Source organism: Zeus faber, assembly GCF_960531495.2.
Source record: "Zeus faber genome assembly, chromosome: 19".
NCBI classification, from domain to species: Eukaryota; Metazoa; Chordata; class Actinopteri; order Zeiformes; family Zeidae; genus Zeus; species Zeus faber.
The window spans coordinates 15520702-15539876 of NC_137206.1; the positions used below are offsets into that span (position 1 = coordinate 15520702).

General features: G+C 46.7%; 1 protein-coding gene across 1 annotated transcript in view; it reads right to left on the reverse strand.

The window, feature by feature from the left end:
* The window catches only part of LOC307244977 (rab effector MyRIP-like), a gene marked incomplete at its 5' end in the record, with an annotated part of 108689 nt that extends 90177 nt beyond the window's left edge, over positions 1-18512 (reverse strand). Inside the window, one exon of the mRNA XM_080020388.1 lies at positions 18403-18512. Coding sequence (XP_079876514.1) covers positions 18403-18512 — 110 coding nt within the window. The remainder of the gene's footprint in view (positions 1-18402) is intronic.
* Positions 18513-19175: the final 663 nt, after the last annotated feature.

A 19175-nucleotide genomic window follows, 5' to 3' on the forward strand; every position in this document is an offset into this window, starting at 1 on the left:
CAGCACTAAACTAATGTGTGCACTGTATATCAGCGCTGAGGCTCCATCGGCCCCGGGCAAGGTACTCCCACTCCATGATATACAGTCTAAAACATGGAGCAGAATGGTTTATGATGGCTGAACATTACTACAGGGTGATGGAGATGGTAGGGACTGGAACAGCTTCGCCAGAGGGAACTGAACCCGGGGGAAACCGGCAACGGCAGAGGGAAGGTGTTTCGCTGGACACGGTGTACAGTATGCGGCTGTTTCTTTTACGGCCGGTCATCGAGGAGGCCGGCGGTGGGTTCATCAGTCGACTCTCTGGGTCTCTGGGCGGAGGAAGCGATGAGAGGCAAGGTGAGCGGCGACACCTCCTCCACTCGACAGCCCAACGCCGACTATGTAATTCGTCGACTTTTGCTGAGACATCAAACGCAAGGCGCTTGTTGTTGTGATACCTTCGCGCCTCGGAGTGAAACCGATTGGGAGGAGGACGAGCGGCGATGGATTATGATGGCGGAGCGAGATGACAGGCACTTTGTCTTCCTGCTGGTTTTTTTTTTAAACGTTGAGGCGGCCCCACTGGGGGTCACACCCACTAAAATGCAGCCTCCGATAATCACAGGGAGCGGGACCGCCACGCTCCTCGCGGACACAAACACAGTTATCGAGGCCGTGGGAGACGTATGCGATGCCGTGAACCCCAAACTATTCGGGCCCCGGATCATACGGAAACAGATTTTCCGCTTGCATCAAAGATTACGGACCGGAGGCGTAACCGCACACTCTGCCCGCGCTTCAGTGCGACACGCCGTACGGGGGCTCGCGCTTTCAACGCGGTCCCAAAACGTCTTTGCGAAGCTTGAATGGAGACTAATTGTCACTGTGGTTCGTGGAAGATTCCTTATTTATTCCCTTGGGCATTAAATGGCCATCGTCCCGCTGCTATCATATGGCCGCTATGGGCTACTCGGGCTACACATCCGGGTCTTGAGCGAACGTAGTTAGCTCCAACGTTGGGTTTGGGTTTCTATATCCACGGCGTCAATGCCAGCCAAGCAACATTTGCCCTCTACAGGGTTAAAGTAGGAAATTAAAATATGACAAGATCCATTTTTCAGCTTGAGTGCGTATATTATCATGTATTTATCATCACACACCTATTATGTACCAATAAAATGTCTATGTCAACATGACAAACACACACACACACACACACAAACAGACGGCAGCTGATGTAGTGTGTGGACGGCAGTTTATCTGCTCGAGCTGAAGGCAGCATCCGATTCTCCCGCTTCCAGCAGAGAACAGAGATGAAAAAAAACAAAAAAAAAAAAACGTCCTCAGCAGTTTGTCATCGGTCCTTTCTCCCTCCCGTCTTTTATCTCGGTCCCTCGACTCCCTTTCTGTCTCCATCTCTCGCGCGCTCATTACCGCCCCGCTATCTCACAAGTTTCCTGCCCGTCCCCTGTCCCCTGATCTCGACCGTCTCCCCCCATCCACAAATCACGCGGAAGAGCGAGGAGATTGCATCCGGAGCCTAACTACGTCTCCGAGGGGCCGGTTGGAGACGTCCAGATGGGCTTTTAATTCCAGCGGCTATCTCATCTCCCGAAGAACAACTGCAGAAATCCTGAGCAGTAAACTTAACTTGTGGATAATAAAAAAACATTGAATAAAATATAGAGATGGTGAGGATAAAACACAGAAAAAAAACAGTGATTAATGCAGTGGAAGATGAATGGAAAGGCAGCGACAGCCGAGGTCCAGGTCGCCCGTTTAGTTGTGGTTGTTATAGCGGTTATGCGAATGATTTAAACCGCTGAAACCGCTCCTCAATGGGCTCTTGAGACAAGGGCGCGATCCCTGGGTTGGCTTCCCATCTCATAAGGACCTGTCCTTGGAACGCCAGCCGCCTAGAAAAGCCGACTGGTCCTTGACAGGCTAGTGACAGGCCCGTGCTTATCTGAATGGAATGAACGGACGCATCTGGTCGGCAGGCGGCTGGCCGGGGCCGCCATCCTGAGTGGCTGGCACTGTAATATCCAACGGCTCTCTGTCTATTAGCCAACGCTCTGCCCATTTGCTCCAGTTTTTTCGGTGATGGATAGCTGTAAAAACCCCTTTTATTTTTTTACCACCCCTCCTTTTGCCTTCGGTGGCCATCGGATGCCCGGAGTTAATCGACTCTAAGCTTCTTTACCTTCCACCCTTAATAGAAAATTGTGGCCGTAAATGATTTGCATAACTTAAAGGTGCTTTGAGCATTTTTAAGGTGTTTCCTTCCTAGGATTGATGATGTATGACAACGGTTACCCAATGAGTCCTCGGTATTGTCGGTACGCTGCGTGGATTCAATCACGACAGCGCGTGTGTGTGTGTGTATGTGTGCGCGCTTGCGATGTGTGTGGATATGCAGGCGTGTTTGCTCAAGAGATGCGGTATAATTAGAGTTCACAGGGACCGTCTTAGCTGAGACGTCTTGGCTGTGGAGAACCTGGAGTTATATTCCCCTGATAATCCCCAAATCAAACATACAGAGCCGCACGCGCCCGGAGGATGTGGATCCGGTAAAGGGAGGACTCATTAACGTTAAAGGGATGTCAAAAATCCGGGTATGCGGGCCCACACTGAAGTTCGATGAGCACAAGAACACACGGATGTAAGATAAAAATTGGATTGTTTTGGGATTATGGGATGATGAAAATGCAACTCATTGATTTCCCTTCATGATTATGACGCGAAAACACCGTTTTCAGGACGCTCCCTGTGCATTCTTTGCGGCGTTCTCAAACCCGCCGCCGCCTTCCTGACCTGAGTTCAGCGAGGTCGTCGCATGGACCGCCCCTATTACGCCGAATTAGGGACGGAGTCAGCTGGAAGGCACCCGTCACACGCGGCGTTGTCATGGCGAGCCGCGTGCGGAATTAAACCGACGCATTTAACACAATATCGGTTAATGGGAACTGCTTTAGAGAGCGGCGGCTCCGAGATGGGAAATAAAGAGGAGTTAGACGATCAAAAGGCAAATGAGAGCCCTCCGAAAAAAAAAGAATAGGGGAGCGAGATGAAGCGGAGGGCGTGGAGTGGGAGAATAAGAAAGCGAGAGAGGGAAGTAACAGTGGGGAAAAAGAGAGAGAGAGAGAGAGAAAGAGAGACCTGAGGGGATGTCTTTGATGTGAGGTAAGGTGAGGTTCCTTGAGTTGTGCTGACTGATGGAATGACAATCGGAGTGTCAGGGGGGAGTTATTAATCGAGTGCATTCCCAGAGGGGAACACACGCCCACACACACACACACGCTTGCACACAGACACAAACACACACAAGCACACACAAACACACACACACACGCACACACACACACACACACACACACACACACACACACACAGACACGCCTCCTGCCTGCGCTGTAACAGTGTCAATGGAAGAGAAGATGAGAATTGATGGCCTTTCAAAATCAACCCAGAGAGGTCTTAAACATGGTCACCAGCCTCAGAAGCCCAGAAGTCCAACCCTCCCCCCACCAAATCAACCTCAACGCGCTGTTGCCGTGCGTCGAAATAACCCCGCGCCGGGGATCCCTCGACCCGCGGATGTGATCAGTGTTGTCTTGTGAACTAGCGCTCGAGTGGTTTCGGAAGGGCGCCTAATTGGCCGAGAGACAGGCCGGTTGGAGTGCAGGGATGTAGGGAACGCACTATGCGCTAATTGAATTTCGCTTGCGTGTGTGTGTGTGTGTGTGTGGGTGTGTGTGTGTTTCAGGGTGTGTGACGTATGCATGTCTGCGGCGCACACTGACGCATGCTTTTAAATCGGATGTCAAGGCAGCCACGTGTGCAAAATGGATAATGTACAGTATTAGACACACAATTATGATGTCGTAGAACCTCCACACTGTCTCGCATTATGCTCATCTAAATAGTTTACCTTCATGGCAAACAGGCACCGCGTCTGACGTTTCCGAAACGCCGAGCTCAAGAGCACAACGCAGAGGGGGAAAAATAACTGCAAAGCCAAGCCCGCTACTAAGACCCTGTTTTGCAAAAACAAAGCTTCTTTATCCGGTTAATACCGCGGCGTGCTTGCAGTCATCGAAGTAGCTTGTTGTCAGTTGTTTGGAAATGTCACATCAATTCTAGACCAAATCCTAATAACTGGTAACGGTAATAACTGGTAACGGTACATTTGAAGGAGCTGAAGGTTGAGAAAGACAGGACGGGACAGGAAAAGACAAGAAAAAGGAGGGAATAGGGACCCGGAAGCTTGATGTATTTCGTCGTCTGGATTTTGTTTAAATTGTTCCTTCGGAGGTTGGTCAGGAGGACGGCGGTGTAAAATCACAAAGAAACGTCAGAGAGAGTGAGAGGCCGCCGCATGGAGGGACAGGCTTTGCGCCACGGTGAGACGTTTCGATTGCACCTGGATGGCGCCGCGAACATTCATGGGAATGACAGCTTTTTTCCCCCTCTGTAAGTTCCCAAAAGAGCGACTGTCCTCCTTCTCTGCCTGTCCCTGTCAGCCGCTCGACAGAACTTTCACATCGGGGGGATTCCTCGCTGTCAGACATTCCACTCAAAGAGAACTCAAATCTACACACGTCCGCCGTTTCCAAAACCCCGGGCTATTTCCCCGCATTCTATCACTTGAACCGTGTCGCACAGTCTGACGCCGCGGCAAACACCGTAGAATTAATATGCCGCCCCAGAAAGAAAAAAAAAGTCCCTTTAACATCTCATTGGAGATTAGGGCACGGGGGATAAACGACCGGCATCCAGGAGGTGAATGCATCTTGTGTCTCTGGGGCTAATGAAACGCCGGACGTCGCTGAGTGAGGGATGGTGATTGTGCAGACAGGGGGCGTACGCCTGTCGTTCGCCCAGCATCACTCACGCCACGTGGGCTTAGCTCACCCTGCCCCGCCGCCCAGCCCACACACACACACACACACACACACACACACACACACACACACACACACACACACACACACACACAAACACACACACACACACCTCCCTCACATCGCTCCATCCAACCACCACATCTAATGGTAACGTCAACAGAAGAAGGGCTTTGGACCAAACCTAACTAATAAATGAATCGCCAAAGGTCACAGAATGGAAATGTGGGCAGCGGAGAGAAGAAACAAGAGGGAAAGCGAGATGGAGAGTGAGCAGAATGGACGAACAGATGGATGGATGGATGGATGGATGGATGGATGGATGGACAATTGGATGAATTAACTAATGAATAAATGAACAAATGAATTAATAAATGAATGGATGGGGGAAGAATAAACCAAATGAATGAATGGATGCACGAATGATTGAATGATCGAGCAAATTAATTAATTCATGAATGAACATACAGATGAATGACTGAATGAACGAATGAAAGAACAAATAAACAAACAAGCGAAGCAACAAATCAATTAATTAATGTATTAATTGACAGACACATTAATTCATGAATAATGGCTGGGTGAATGGATGGAAAGATGGATGGATGGATGAATGAATTAATAAATGAACAAACAGATTAATAAATACATTCATTCATTCATTCATGGATGAACAAATTAATTTACTAATGAATAATGTCTCAATGAGTGGATGGACGAATTATGGATTAATTAATTAATAAACTAATGAATTAATTAATTATGTCTGGATAGATGCATGGATGCCTGGATGGATGGATGAACGAACAGGCAGACAGGCAGTTGGAGGTAAAGCCAGAGGATGAGGGCGAGGCAGGAAGCCGGAGCAGAGTGGAGGTTTGGTCCCAACTAGCAGTAACAGCAGGAGGTAGACTGTTGGACAGAAGAAATAACAGCTGATACAGTTGTTCCAACGCTGTCCCCGCTGTTTGCTGAGACACCAGAGTATGTGAACGGTGGCGGCGGCTCAGGAGGGAGAACAGTTCGATCCCCGGCTCCTCCTGGTAGCGTGCCGATGTGTCCTTGAGCGAGACACTTAACCCCCTAACTGCTCCCCGGGTGCTGCTATATGGCAGCCCATGCTCCTAGATACGTCATTTACTAGGATGGTAAAATGCAGAGAAATGCATTTCGTTGCCTCAGCACTTGTACTCTGTGCAATGACAATTAGTTGAATGTAATCTAATGTGAGGGGCTGGAGGATCAGCACCAAGGGTAGATTTATCTGGACTTCAGGGCCAAGCAGTAATACGTCTCTAGCCCCCCGAGATGTATGAATACAACAGTGAGCACAAACTCAATCCAATCCAATTCCTCTGAAAGGTGTACTTGAGGATGCAATAAGAGAACCCTAATAAGATGTTTTATTGGTATTTATCCCCCAAAGTTTGGGGATAAATACCATCCCAAATAATGGAGTCTTCCTTCAGTTTTCTCCCTCAAGTCTACAGACTTGATCCAGACACTGAATTGAGTGTTACCTTGTGAATTGCCTGAAATAAAGAAAAAAACAGAGCGAGCCTCGCCTACAATACAATCAGACTGAAGAGCAATAACGGTGACGAGAATGAAAACACTTCATGTGCCCACGCAGCCCAGAACACACAGGACAAAGTTGCCTCCAGAATTTGGCTTGGACTAAACCTCCTAAATGGCAGAACCGAAGATTCCTCATTCCCACGCCCCTTTCACAATAAGGTAAGCTCTTTTTCATCTACTTTGTATGACTCCATAAATCTGGCTCAGTGTGTTTGCCAATTAAAAATTGAGCAGCGTTGAGCAGCCGGGGTATTAGAGTATTTACCTGCTAAAGCATTGCCTCATGCCGCGCTGGAGAAACAGTCATTTTTAAAAGACCAACTCGCAGCAGGAAAACGATCATTAGAAAGCAGGTGGTTTACACTTGCATTCCATAACGTGAAATAGTAAGTAATTCCCATATAACATGTAAAAGAGTGGACTAAGGCCCGAATGTGAGTCTGGCAATGCTCCTAATCTGCTCACCTCCAACTCGTCCCCCTGTAGCTGAGGTCTGAAAGCGACAGGATTACTTTTCCAAAACAACCCCGAGGGAGGGAGCCCGGCCGTATCAGCTCTGGCAAAACCGCAAACTACAAACAACCTATAAACTGTAAATTTGGCTGTACTCTATGTACACACACACACACACACACACACACACACACAGATGCACGCCCACACACACACACACACACACACACACACACACACACACACACACACACACACACACACAGGTGCACGCCCACACACACACACACACACACACACACACACACACACACACACACACACACACACACAAACACACAAACACACACTACGTGGCCAGCCTCTTGAATAGATTCTGCTATGAAGCCAAACTGATACAGGGGTGGATTGTTTTTCACTATCTCATCAGACAATCCCATGGGGTCAGCAATTTCAGAGGACAGCCGTCCTGTGAAGCCGGTGATTTGTCTCACACAGCAGGACACACACACACACACACACACACACACACACAAGAAAAAACACACAAAAAGCAGTAGCCAAGAGTGATTCAGCTGCTCAGGCTGACAGACAGTCTAAGTCCAGTGTCCGCCTATATAACAAGCACATTAACAAGTTGTTAAAAGAGTTAATTCTGAACTATGGATGCAAACCATAATGGCGACTGTATGGGTTAGAAGTGAAGAAGTGCATTTCCCTTTGGCAACCGCTCAAAAAACGGATCCAGCTGTAATACAGTATCAAGGTTAACTTGAATAATACGATTCATCAAACCTTTTATCCGCTCTTCTTAAAAAGGTACTGCAGTGCATGCCGTCCCCCAAGCAGAGGACGGTGAACAGAAGGCTTACATGAATAATATTTACATAACATAACGAATATATATAAAAATAGAAAACAATATCTTCCAATATAGACCAGAACATTTGGAGAATCGGAGCTAAGAAGAATATATCACCATGGTAGCTGGAAGTGTTTTAAGGCGCAAAAGGAGGAGTGAAATATTTAGTTTACATTTGTTTACATTTTCCCCCTGATACACAGTAAACAAAGTGAGGTAAACAAAGATATGTCTCAACACAAACAAACACACACAACACACATACACATCTTTCTAGGACTGGTGTATTGATGTTTAAATTGTCAAATAGGCTTGAAATACATCATCATTCCCATATAACAGTATTTGGAGCTCTCTCCATGATATACGTAATAAAAGTAGCCAATGAGATTCACATAGATTCCAATATACGATGTGGAATATCTGCACTTTGACCAGTAATGTATGATCAACTTTGAAGATACGCTAATAAATATTCTTATTTGGTTTCAATCTGTTGCTTTTTGCTCCAAAATAATCATGAAAAGAAAAAAAAATGAGAAGAATATTTGTCCCCCTCTCTAATCGCTGTCGCCACGATCATTTTGGGACCTAAAACAGGGTCACATCTACAGTTTGTACAGGTCATCCATTTTACTCCCTGAGGATATGAGTTTCAATTAAGTTGCTGCACCTGAGAGTCAGAAAGGTGTGTGCGTGTGTGTGTGTGTGTGTGTGTGTGTGTGTGTGTGTGTGTGTGTGTGTGTGTGTGTGTGTGTGTGTGTGTGTTTGTGCATGCGTGAGTGCATGCGTGTGTGGGTGCGTGTGTGGGTGGGTGTGAATGAAAGAGAGAGAGAGAGAGAGAGAGAGAGAGAGAGAGAATGAAGAATAAAACATGCGTGAGCATACCCGTGTGTAATTGCCACGGTCAGACGGGGCTATATTCCTTGCGTATGCTAATTCATCTTCTGACTATTTAAAATATCTTCTACTCGGGGCCATATTAAATCAGAGAGCCTGGAGCAGCCGCAGAGATCACCTTAACAGCCCCGAAACACAGGCACGAAATCTGCTCTCTTTAGCAGCGGCGCAGGGAAAGGGAGGCAGACCTCCGGAAAACTTGCCTCCTCGCAATATTTCCCTTATCTCAGGTCCGTAAAAAATCGATGGCACGTCATGCCCGTGGCTTATGAATTAGCGGGTACAGATTAAGGCGGGTCAGTCACTTACACACAGCGACCGGGGAACACCCTGACAACACCGCACCAACGACAAACGTAAGACTCCAACAAATATATTCCTTGCTTCGTTATGAGTCTCTCAGGGAACACATCAACGGAATGTAATACCACTGAAGGCTTGCCAATTGCAGATTAACCGAAAGAGCGCGGTGAAAAAAGGGAAGATATGGATTAGAGGCTTAATAATCGGCGCGTCTGTAAAAACTGTTTTCCAGGCGCCGAATGATACGCGATGAGTCACAAGTCGAAAACGGAATGCCGAAATGAAAAGAGCAGCCTTGGAGTGAGGACTGTGAGCTGATCTGTCCATCATGCCTCCTAAACGCACAGAACGCACTGGACGTACACGCGCGCGCACACACACACACACGCACACACGCATATGCAGATCTCTGCGGCGGTGGCCAGATTTACATATTGTCCTGACGGCAACAAACAAATAACCCCCCCAAAATAGAACCTCCATCCACATGGATGATCAACGTGCAAAATAAAGCCACACCAGCAGCAGAGCACAGCTAATCCCCCACGGCGAGCACAGCCAAGAAAGCGCGCCCGCCGTAACACCGTGGCGAACTCCAAATTCTGACTCTGATTCCCAGACCCAGTTTTGTTTTTTTTCTTTCCCTGTCGGTTGCATAAAAATTAATGAGCGCGACGCGGGCGATGAGGAGGCGAGACGCGATTAGTCACGTATGTAAGAGACGTGATTAGTCCCACACAGAGCCGCTGCTTAAGTGGCCCGTCCGCCGGATAGAATGTCACGTGGCGAACGCCGGACCGCCCCCCCCCCCCCCCCACCCCGAGCGCCAGGTTTTAAGCGCGGCTTTGACACCTTTGACGTCGAAAAGGGAGGGAATAACACCCGTCCGCTCGGCTTCCTCTCTCGGGAAAAACCGAGACAAAGGAGCGAAACCGATAAAAGAGGGGAAAAAAAAGGAAAAATCAAACGTTTGAATCCGTAGCTTGTGTGAGAAGCGCTGAGGGAGACGCGGGCCGTGTTTCCCGCTGCATTTGTGTCCTTGCTTGGTTGAGTTGAACGCGTGATGATGTTGTGGCGTTCCGTACGCTCCCGAAGGTCTGAAGGTTAACCTGACCCCCCCCCCCCCCCGCTAAGTGCGTTTTTTTTGATAAAAATGGACGACTATGCGGACCCCCCCCCCCCCACCCATGGAAGGGACCCACCTGCAGCAGAGGCCGATATTATCTGAGTGCACACAATTTGAAATCCAGTTAGAGCAAATGTTTTGATCCTGATCAATGTGGTCTTTCTTTTTTTTTCCGAAGGAAATCAGAGGGACACTGTCAAGTCACAAGGCTTGCAGGTTGAGTGCATGAGCATGTGTGTGTGTGTGTTGGTCTGTGTGTGTGCGTGTGTGTGTGTGTGTGTGTGTGTGTGTGTGTCATCCCCCCCAGAGACAATGCCAAATAGATAAATACAAGCGGAAATCGAGGTCAGCGCTGCCCCTGACAGACTGACATTCTCAGCCACCGCGTGTTGACAAGGTTTTGGCCTTTCACGGCGACACCTCCAACCCTAAACCTGCCTTCGCTTCCACCAGACACAAAACAAGACCGCGGCTCTGAGTGACAAAAATAGAAAGAAAAAAAACAAAACTGCTTTTCGAGACGGAAGGTAAAGCTTTAACCTTTTCTCCAAAGTCCTAAGAAAAATGCATTTTACAAGTGTTAAAAAATAAAGGGTAAAAATAAAACGGTAATCCAATAACCGTCTCAAATACCTTGACCTTTTCCGTTGTTATGAATCTATTGAAATCGTGTTTCGCAAGCGTGGAGTCGGCTCGAAAGAATAAAATAAGGCGCTTGCGGTGCGAAAAACGGAACATTATTGACACCGGTTATAGAAGAGACTGTGCGTGTGGAAGCTGCTGAGCCAGACACGTCTGAACACAACACGGTTCCTTATCGCCACTTCATGCCGAAAAACATCCACGCTTCAGGTTGACTCATTAAATATGCCGCTCGCAAAATACCGCTGTTTAATAATCAGGGGTACACTTGTGTGTGTGTGTGGGGAGGGGGGGGGACTGCACACTCGAGTGGGTAATTAATGGGAAGTGAGAGATGGCAAGAGATTAACACTGAGGGAGTGTCTGGGTATTGGCAGGCACTCTCCCAAAAAGTAATAAAGAGAAAAATAACGGATGAAACAAATAAGAGATTTTTTTTTTTTTTACACCGAACACTGATCAGCGAAAGTATTTCTCGCACTCCTCTTTGCCGTCCGCCCCTTATAACAGGGGGGTCCTCTCGTGTTGGAAAAAAAAACCAATTTGTCGGGTATTTTTCGGGCACACCCCACTCTAACGCGTTACACTGCCTTTTCACACGCTCGGAATGACACGAGAAATAAATAAAACCAAAAGTCAGCCCTGTCAGTGGGAACGAGTGCGAGGCAGACGGCACGGTCGCCCGTGCTGGACTGTCCCACCTGAGGCAACGTTCAGCAGGGGACTGCCACGCCCGAGGGCGGAGGACGCAAGAGTGGGATCGCTCCAACACCATACCCCAGAACTGTACTGTGGAAATGAGATCGTACTGTATTTAGAGTCATCATCGTGCCATTCACCGGATACACAAGTTGACACGTCTCTGAAGATGCAAGCAGAAGAACCGGCCCCCTCCGCGCACAAGCGCGTGCGTGCGTGTGTGTGTGTGTGTGTGTGTGTGTGTGTGTGTGTGTGTGTGTGTGTGTGCGTGTGAGACAGAAATTTAACCAATAACCCACTTGGTGGAAATTTATCTTAGGCTACCCCATCCTTCCTGAAAGGTCATAAACTGAAGGTTAAGATGACTGTTCATTCATGTACGTACAAGTTCACACACTGTAGCTAAGATAAATGTAGATAAATTAGCAATTATTTTCTTTCTCCACATTGCCCTCACTCTGGAACGGGTTGATCTTTGTTTTAAAGCCAACATCCAGAACGGGTTGATCTTCGTTTTAAAGCCAACACCCAGGAGAGTTGTTCTGATCAGTTTGACAGCAAAATACAAGTAATTTATTTGCACAAATAAACATTATTGTTCAGTCATCCACCATAGTGTTCTCTGTGGTCTTCCTTCTTCCAAATTCACCAAATAGTTTATTTTGACAGACCAAACATTTTTACAATCTCCACGATCTGATGTTTTAATCGTTAATATAACTGGCGCAACTGTGCTTTACTCTCGTTGACTCTTTATTTCCTTTATATTCATACTGAGAGTAGCAGAGAGGACATGAAAATTGATGCAATAAAAAGCACAAATTTACAATTTTCAAAAAAAAAATTCAAAATTGAATTCACAAGAATGCAGGAAATGAGGTGTGTGACACTCAAAATCTCCTGGGGGAGGACCCCCACACCCCCAGACCCCCGCTTGATGTGTGTCCCCTTGGCATGGCACCGCTGGCAAAGGATGCCTTATTTTTCCACATTGAAGGTGGCAACCCCACTTCCCACACTCTAAAATACCGTACCGCATTGCACCTTTAGCAGTTCGATGGCTTCTCACACAGGAAGAACTAGGGCAATGGTTCTCAACATGGGGTTCGGGGGCCCCCAGAGGTCCTTTGAGAGGTTCTAGGAAAATGATCAGAATGATTAATATTAAAACTTCAACATTATTTTATCTACAAGACTATTAGCGCCATTAGAGAATGTACAATAATGACAGATTTAATTCTCGTGTCACTGTGATCTTCCTAACTATAGTGTAGACAGGTATGGAAGTTCAAACAATAAAAAATCGCCCCAGATCGGGGTCCCCAAGTCTAAATCTCATCAAATAGGGAAAATGGGGTCTAATGCGTATCAAATTGAGGGTCCTCGATGTGAAAGAGTTGTAGAACCACTGCTCTAAGGTAGGCCTACGCTCTTTGTCCCCTTGGCATGATTAACTGACAAATGTGTACCTCACTGGTACAAATTTGGCCTTTACAGGGTACAGTCGGGATGACAAAGCTGATGCACCCCTAAAGGCACAGTGGTGTACTTTATTGTCCAGGAGTGCATCTTAGAGAGTGGTTTCTGAGTAAGATTGGCCGGCGGCCATCTTCCCTATCTGCAATCACCTCGCACACAGTTGTCCCCGTCGTATGAGTGCTTGTGCCGTGTGCTAAGCAGGCTCTCCCTCCCTCTCGTGCTTCTCTCCGGTCCGTAATGAGTCTCTCCAGCTGAGACACCGCTGAGGAGCACCCGGCCTGGGGTTAAGCTGCTCACCCTCTATAATTGGCAGAATCTCACTCTTCCGCCCGTCGCGGCATCGTGGCGACGAGTGCAGATCTGTGGCGCACGCCAACTCCTTTGCCGGCCTAACAGACTACTCCATTAGGTTGGACTTGGACTAGTCCTTCAACCTTGGATCGTCACACGCGTGCCCTCCCCTGCTAGATTCACTGTCGTCATGCATTCGAAATGCTATTCAAAACAAGGAGATATAGATTCACGAAGCTCCTCGCTGGGAACGGGTAAAATGATCAATCAGTGGCGTATGGGTGGAGCTCATCAGACGAGAGTGTGTACGGTTCTAGGGCCCAGATGCGCCGGGCGTTAAGGGCCCTTCACAATATTTTAATCATTGAGGGCTCTTCTGAGTTAGTGTCATTAATACATCTGTGTGCAGTTATGTCCATGTAAGTCCATCAAGTTTGGAAGGGGAGCCCCCATAATAATTATAATAAAAATAATAAAAAACATACACACACACACACACAAGAAGATCTCTCTTGCACTCTGCTAAAAGCATAAATACAGAGGCTATAAAATCATAATTTACCAAAGCTAAAACATCTGGACAGCTCAAGTCAAACGAAAGACGGTCGAACAATGGCTGTCAACGTGGCTTTGATGCGACTCCTTGAGGTATTTACATATTCATTACTGCGGCTCGGTATTTATGCAACAGAAGGTAATATCAATTAAGTATTTCAACATTTGCTATTATTTGGCTCGGGGGAAATTTAAAAAAGGAGCATTTAAAGTGCCAGCTGAGACTTGTAAATTAAGCCTGTTGAAGGATTCATGTGATACTTTATAACTCGGCGGGGCTGGAAGGAAAACAAGAGCCATCCACGCATGGAGAGGAAACCCCGCGGGGCAGAGGGATACCTGCTGGAACGCTCACCCACCATCTGCTGTTTGCCGTTTCAATACTGTTCTTAAACTCGCAGGAACCGCCGCTTTGCATACTTTCGCATACTTTCATATACGTATGAAACTATGTATATATATATATGTGACGAATAAACCTCTTGAATCTTTCCCGGGTTCCTATGGAGGCCGGACGGCCGTGGCCTCGCTTCCTGCACCAGCAATATATCTCACACGGAATACAGATTGCTTTCCATACAGCGCTCCTCTTTTCCCCCTATAGACCGCCACTCCCGCTCAATAAACTATCCATACAAGCGATCGGGGCCACTTCTGAGGGGCCGGCATTTCATTGGTCCCGGAGAAGGATGCGGAGTGAGTTACGGTGTCAAATTGGGCCCCCGGGGGCAGGACGGAGCGCTGCGGAGGAGTAATGACGGTCCTTTCGTCTTGTGCACTTGAGAATATAACACCGCTGAACCCTGGCACCTGGACGGGAGTTAAATGGTTTGTAGTGCGGGTTCTCCATCGAGAATGAGGAGCTCGTACTATATTTTTCTTTCTGATACTGATACGATACTGAAATGGAAAATCTTGACTATCTGCTATTGCCGGTGCTTCTGCAAGTGTTTTATCAAAATTGTTGTCTTAAAGTTTGCTTTAAGGCTGCTCGGATTCCTGCTCTTATTATACTCCCATATCCGATCTAAGTATTGGAGTGAGTAATAACATATGAACCCGTTATTGCACTTGTAGTTCAGTGGCAGAAAAGAGACAAACACATTCGTGCCGGGGGAGTCAAGAAAACCCGAGCGACCGGTCAACACGCACCGTATGAGGGAACAAAAGACATGAAGAACACACTCAAAAGACGAAAAGTTTAAAACTTTTCATTTGAACGTCATTTGAACAAAAAAGTCATTTGAACAAAACAAGAGCCACGTTTGACAGTTTGCCGCTCTTTCACAACATCTTGCCAACACAATTAATTAATTAAAGAGCTCTTCAAATTAAAAACCTGATTTCTATTATGAATCCCTGCTGCCACATAAAAATCCGACGTTTTTTTACTACGCCGTTAATCTATGCAAGATTCTGCCATAAACTGCAGTAATAATAGCATGAAAGTTATCATTTATTTTTAACTGTTGAAGTTGAAGAACTGATAGAAGTTTTATAGTCTAGAATTTAACGAATTTGGGTGAAATGAGCTGAATCTTTAACAACGCAAGGCACCAGTATCTTTATGGTTTTTGAACTGACTGTGTGTTGTTTAAGTGTACATCCTAGATGGTCTTTTACTCTTTAATTACACTTTCTTTAATGACAACAAAAAAAAGTGTAATTATTCAAGATAGAACACGAAACCACCGAGGATTCTCCGCAGTTGGCCTGGAAAAGTACACGTACGCGAGATTTCCACAACAAAATAGATGATGTAAATGCCTGGTAGCCCCTTCAGAAGAATCCTTAGAGCCCCGAGTCAAAATTAGGGAGCGTCATTATGTGTAAAAAGATTACAGGGGCCCCGTCCACCACACCGAACGACCAACTGATAAACATGTTTTTCCATTCGGAGCGTTTCTAATAGTAACCTTCTGCAGCCCTGGTGAAACACACCGCGGGAGCCAGGGAGACTGAGCTGACCACACGTCTGACATCCAAAGCCCCATACGGAGCCCGACGCGGAGAGGGAGCGGATCCCCCCCGCCTCGGCTACGAGCTGCCGCCGAGACGGGCAGAGGAGAGAGGAGGTGAGGAAGTGAGCCAAGAAAAGAGCGAGGCGAGCTAAGGACGTGCTCCACACATCAGAATGTGAGGAGAAAAGAGGAGGAAGAAACGGGAGCGGCCGTCGCGTGTAAGATATGCGGCTGTCCGTGGAGGTTATGGGAAAGCACAGTGAAATCAGGGCTTTGCAACCGACCTTGCAAGACCACCACGGCCCCCCGGGGCGGAAAACTCAATGGAACAACAACAACAGAAAAAAGAAAAAGGAACAAAAACAAAAACGTTGTCAGCAGAAGGCGTTCCGCTATGAACCGCGGAGCCTCGGAAAGAAAAGGAGAGATACAAAGTTTGTTTGTTTTGCATTTGCCGCAGTACGCTTGAAACGCGAAGGCGGAACGCTGCCGGCGAGAAGCGGCACAACATCCTGTTTCTAGTCTCTTACATCTCTCTCTCTCTCTTACAGGTCCAAAAGAGTCAATAAAACCCTGAAAAACCTGATAAAAATGGAGCTTTCCTCTTCCGTGTAACATATAAAGACCGTCTGGCTTTATTTGTGAGCTTCTCATTTTCGAAAAAAGGAAGGAGATTTACATTTTTTTAAGGCTTAAACGTTTGCCCAATCGACTGCGTCAAAGCGCGGTGAGAACCTGCAGCAGTGCAGTACATATGTTTTGCAATAGCAAGGCATTGGGTTAAGTTGTGCTGTGAACAGTTGTACAGAACCGTTGTGGTATGGCAAAGTCAGATCTACTAGAAAGAATTTGATACGGGTGATCGTGCTATGTTATGGTCCAAACTGAAAGCCATTGATTTCAATGGTGCAGCAGTCAGATGGGTTAACTCTTATCTGAAATATCGGAAGCAGGTGGTAGATGTCGGTGGGACAATGTCTCATCCTAGGTCTATAGAATGTGGGGTCCCACAAGGGAGTGTACTCGGACCATTCTTTGTTCTCTTATTTATAGAATGACCCGAAGTCTATCATTTTATGCAAATTCTTTTTATATGCAGATGACTCTGCAGTACTGTTTTCTCATAAAGATTAGAGCGTGGTTGAAAGTACACCGAGTGCAGAACGTCTTAATGTCAGCAGGTGGATGACTTATAACAAGCTCTCACTTCATTTAGGTGAAAGAGAATCCATATTTTTTGTGTCAAAGATAAAATGAAAAAAGGTCCCCTGGTTTTAATGTTGTTGCTGGTGACACTGTGCTTGCAGCTAAGGAATCAGTCAATTACCTCGGCTGTGTGCTGCATAGCAATACATCAGGAGCGGGCCACGCTGAAAAAGTTCTCACCAGAGAACACGCTTCTTAGCCAGAATTTTTTAAATTTCCAGACAGGAAAGCCACGGTGACCATGGCAGGAGCTTTTGTCCAGCCCTATTCTGACTATGCCTGCTGTTCACGGTAGAATGGTATGACTTTGTACCTTTAAAACAGACTTTGCAAAAACAAGGAAGTTAGGGTTATTCTGAAACTCCCCATGAGAAATCACCTTGACCGTTCTCATTTGGAGAGCCTCGGGTGGTTGGAAGTACAGGAACGAGTCTCTCAGAGGCAGTTGTGCATGGTATATATAAGATTGTGCAGTGTCCCTCAATACCGAAAAAACGATTTCATCCAGGTGAGGGATGTCAGATACTGTAGGTGAGGGGTTCACAGCTTTTCCACTAGGGGCAGTTGCACTGACTTTGTTTCTCCCAGGAGTTAAGAGTAACCTGGGGACGGAAACCTTTTTGTACATGGCAGTAAATCTGCGGAATAGTGTAGACTGCTAGGAAATCTTAAAATCATAAGCAGCTTGGGAGGTTCCAAGCTGGCACTTACGAATTGGCTCAGAGGTTATTTAGAGTGGAACATTTTTGTCTGTTAACAGGGTGTCTTTCTATATTTTATTTTCTTGGTTTGTTTTGATGTCGTTTATTTATTTGAATCGTTATGGAGGGACCCAGACTGGAATAAAATATGCTGAGGGGGCTGTGAAGTAATGTTGATATTTTGATGTATTTACAGTATCTCTGATGTACTGAGTTTTTAATTAGTTCTATTGACTATGTGGCGAGTACAGGGCCAGGCATTGTCCAAAGAAGCACAGAGGTGGGGATTGTTGATGTTAATACAGTGAATAACTGGCTGAGTGTATTGTATTATTGTTTTGATTAATGATTGTGTGTCATTGTGAATATCCTTAGATTGTGCGTCATTCTTGCAAGTCAAATTTGCCATCTTGACCCCTCCCCTGCACACCCCTCAACCCCAAAGGAACCACAACGGAAATAAGCCTTTGGTCTTTATTGTGCTATCCCGACTTTTCCTTTTCTTTCAACACTCAATGCCTTGGCTGAACTGTTCTTTATTAAAATGAAATTGTCTAATAAAATGAATCAATCAATCACTTATAAATGATGGGAACCAACATTTTAATAAAGCCTGGGCCTATCATTTTGATGTTCATTAAAAAGGAAAGGTTGAAGGTCTCTCGCAGGTGCTTAAAATTGCTCATTTTCTTCACTCTAGGGGGCCAAAACTGCCACCTGTGCATCAAAATAAACCGCGTGTCTGGGACTCCCATCTCACCTGAGCCTCTCCTCTTCCTTCTTCCTCAGCTTCATGTCCCTCTGCACCACCTTCAGGACGTGCTCCGCCTCATCCTCCGTCAGACCCGACAGGTCCAGCTTCCGGCCCATCCTCCCCGGCCTCGCCACGGTGCCCTGCTGCTGGCGGTCCGAGACCGGAGCACGAGTAGGAGGGAGACGAGACGCTCAGGCAGCGCTGCGCCGGCGGCCGACACTGGGAGAGCCCTGGAGAGAAAAAGACGTCACGGTGAGGAAGTGAGCCAAGAAAAGAACGAGGCGAGCTAAGGACGTGCTCCATACATCAGAATGTGAGGAGAAAAGAGAAGAAAGGAGAGGGGAGAAAATAATGCACCTGGGGAAGGAAAGAGGGAAAGCCGCCATTAACTGTATGGGCGTACAGTCGCAGTGGAGAGGGCAGTAATGAGTCATTTGGGCGCACAATTATACCCGTTCTATTATTGGGAAAATACTTGTCATCAACCGAGAGCCTTATCTTTCTCATCAAATCACTCGTTCCTCCAGGCCAGTTGTGCGAAGCACCATCACCACAATAGTTATTCAGTTATTTCTGGTTGAAAGCAAAAAAAATTGTGATAAATGCATAAATCGGAAGTAACAAAAAAGAAGGGTTTAACCAACCAAGCAGCGCAGTGGAATGTCCTACCGCTAAACAGCAGCAGAGCGGAGGCTCTCCATATCGCGAGACCTCAGCGAGTAAAATCATCTCTCTTGTTATCGATCTTCGCAAACCGAGCCAGGGGTCTGCAGCAAAAT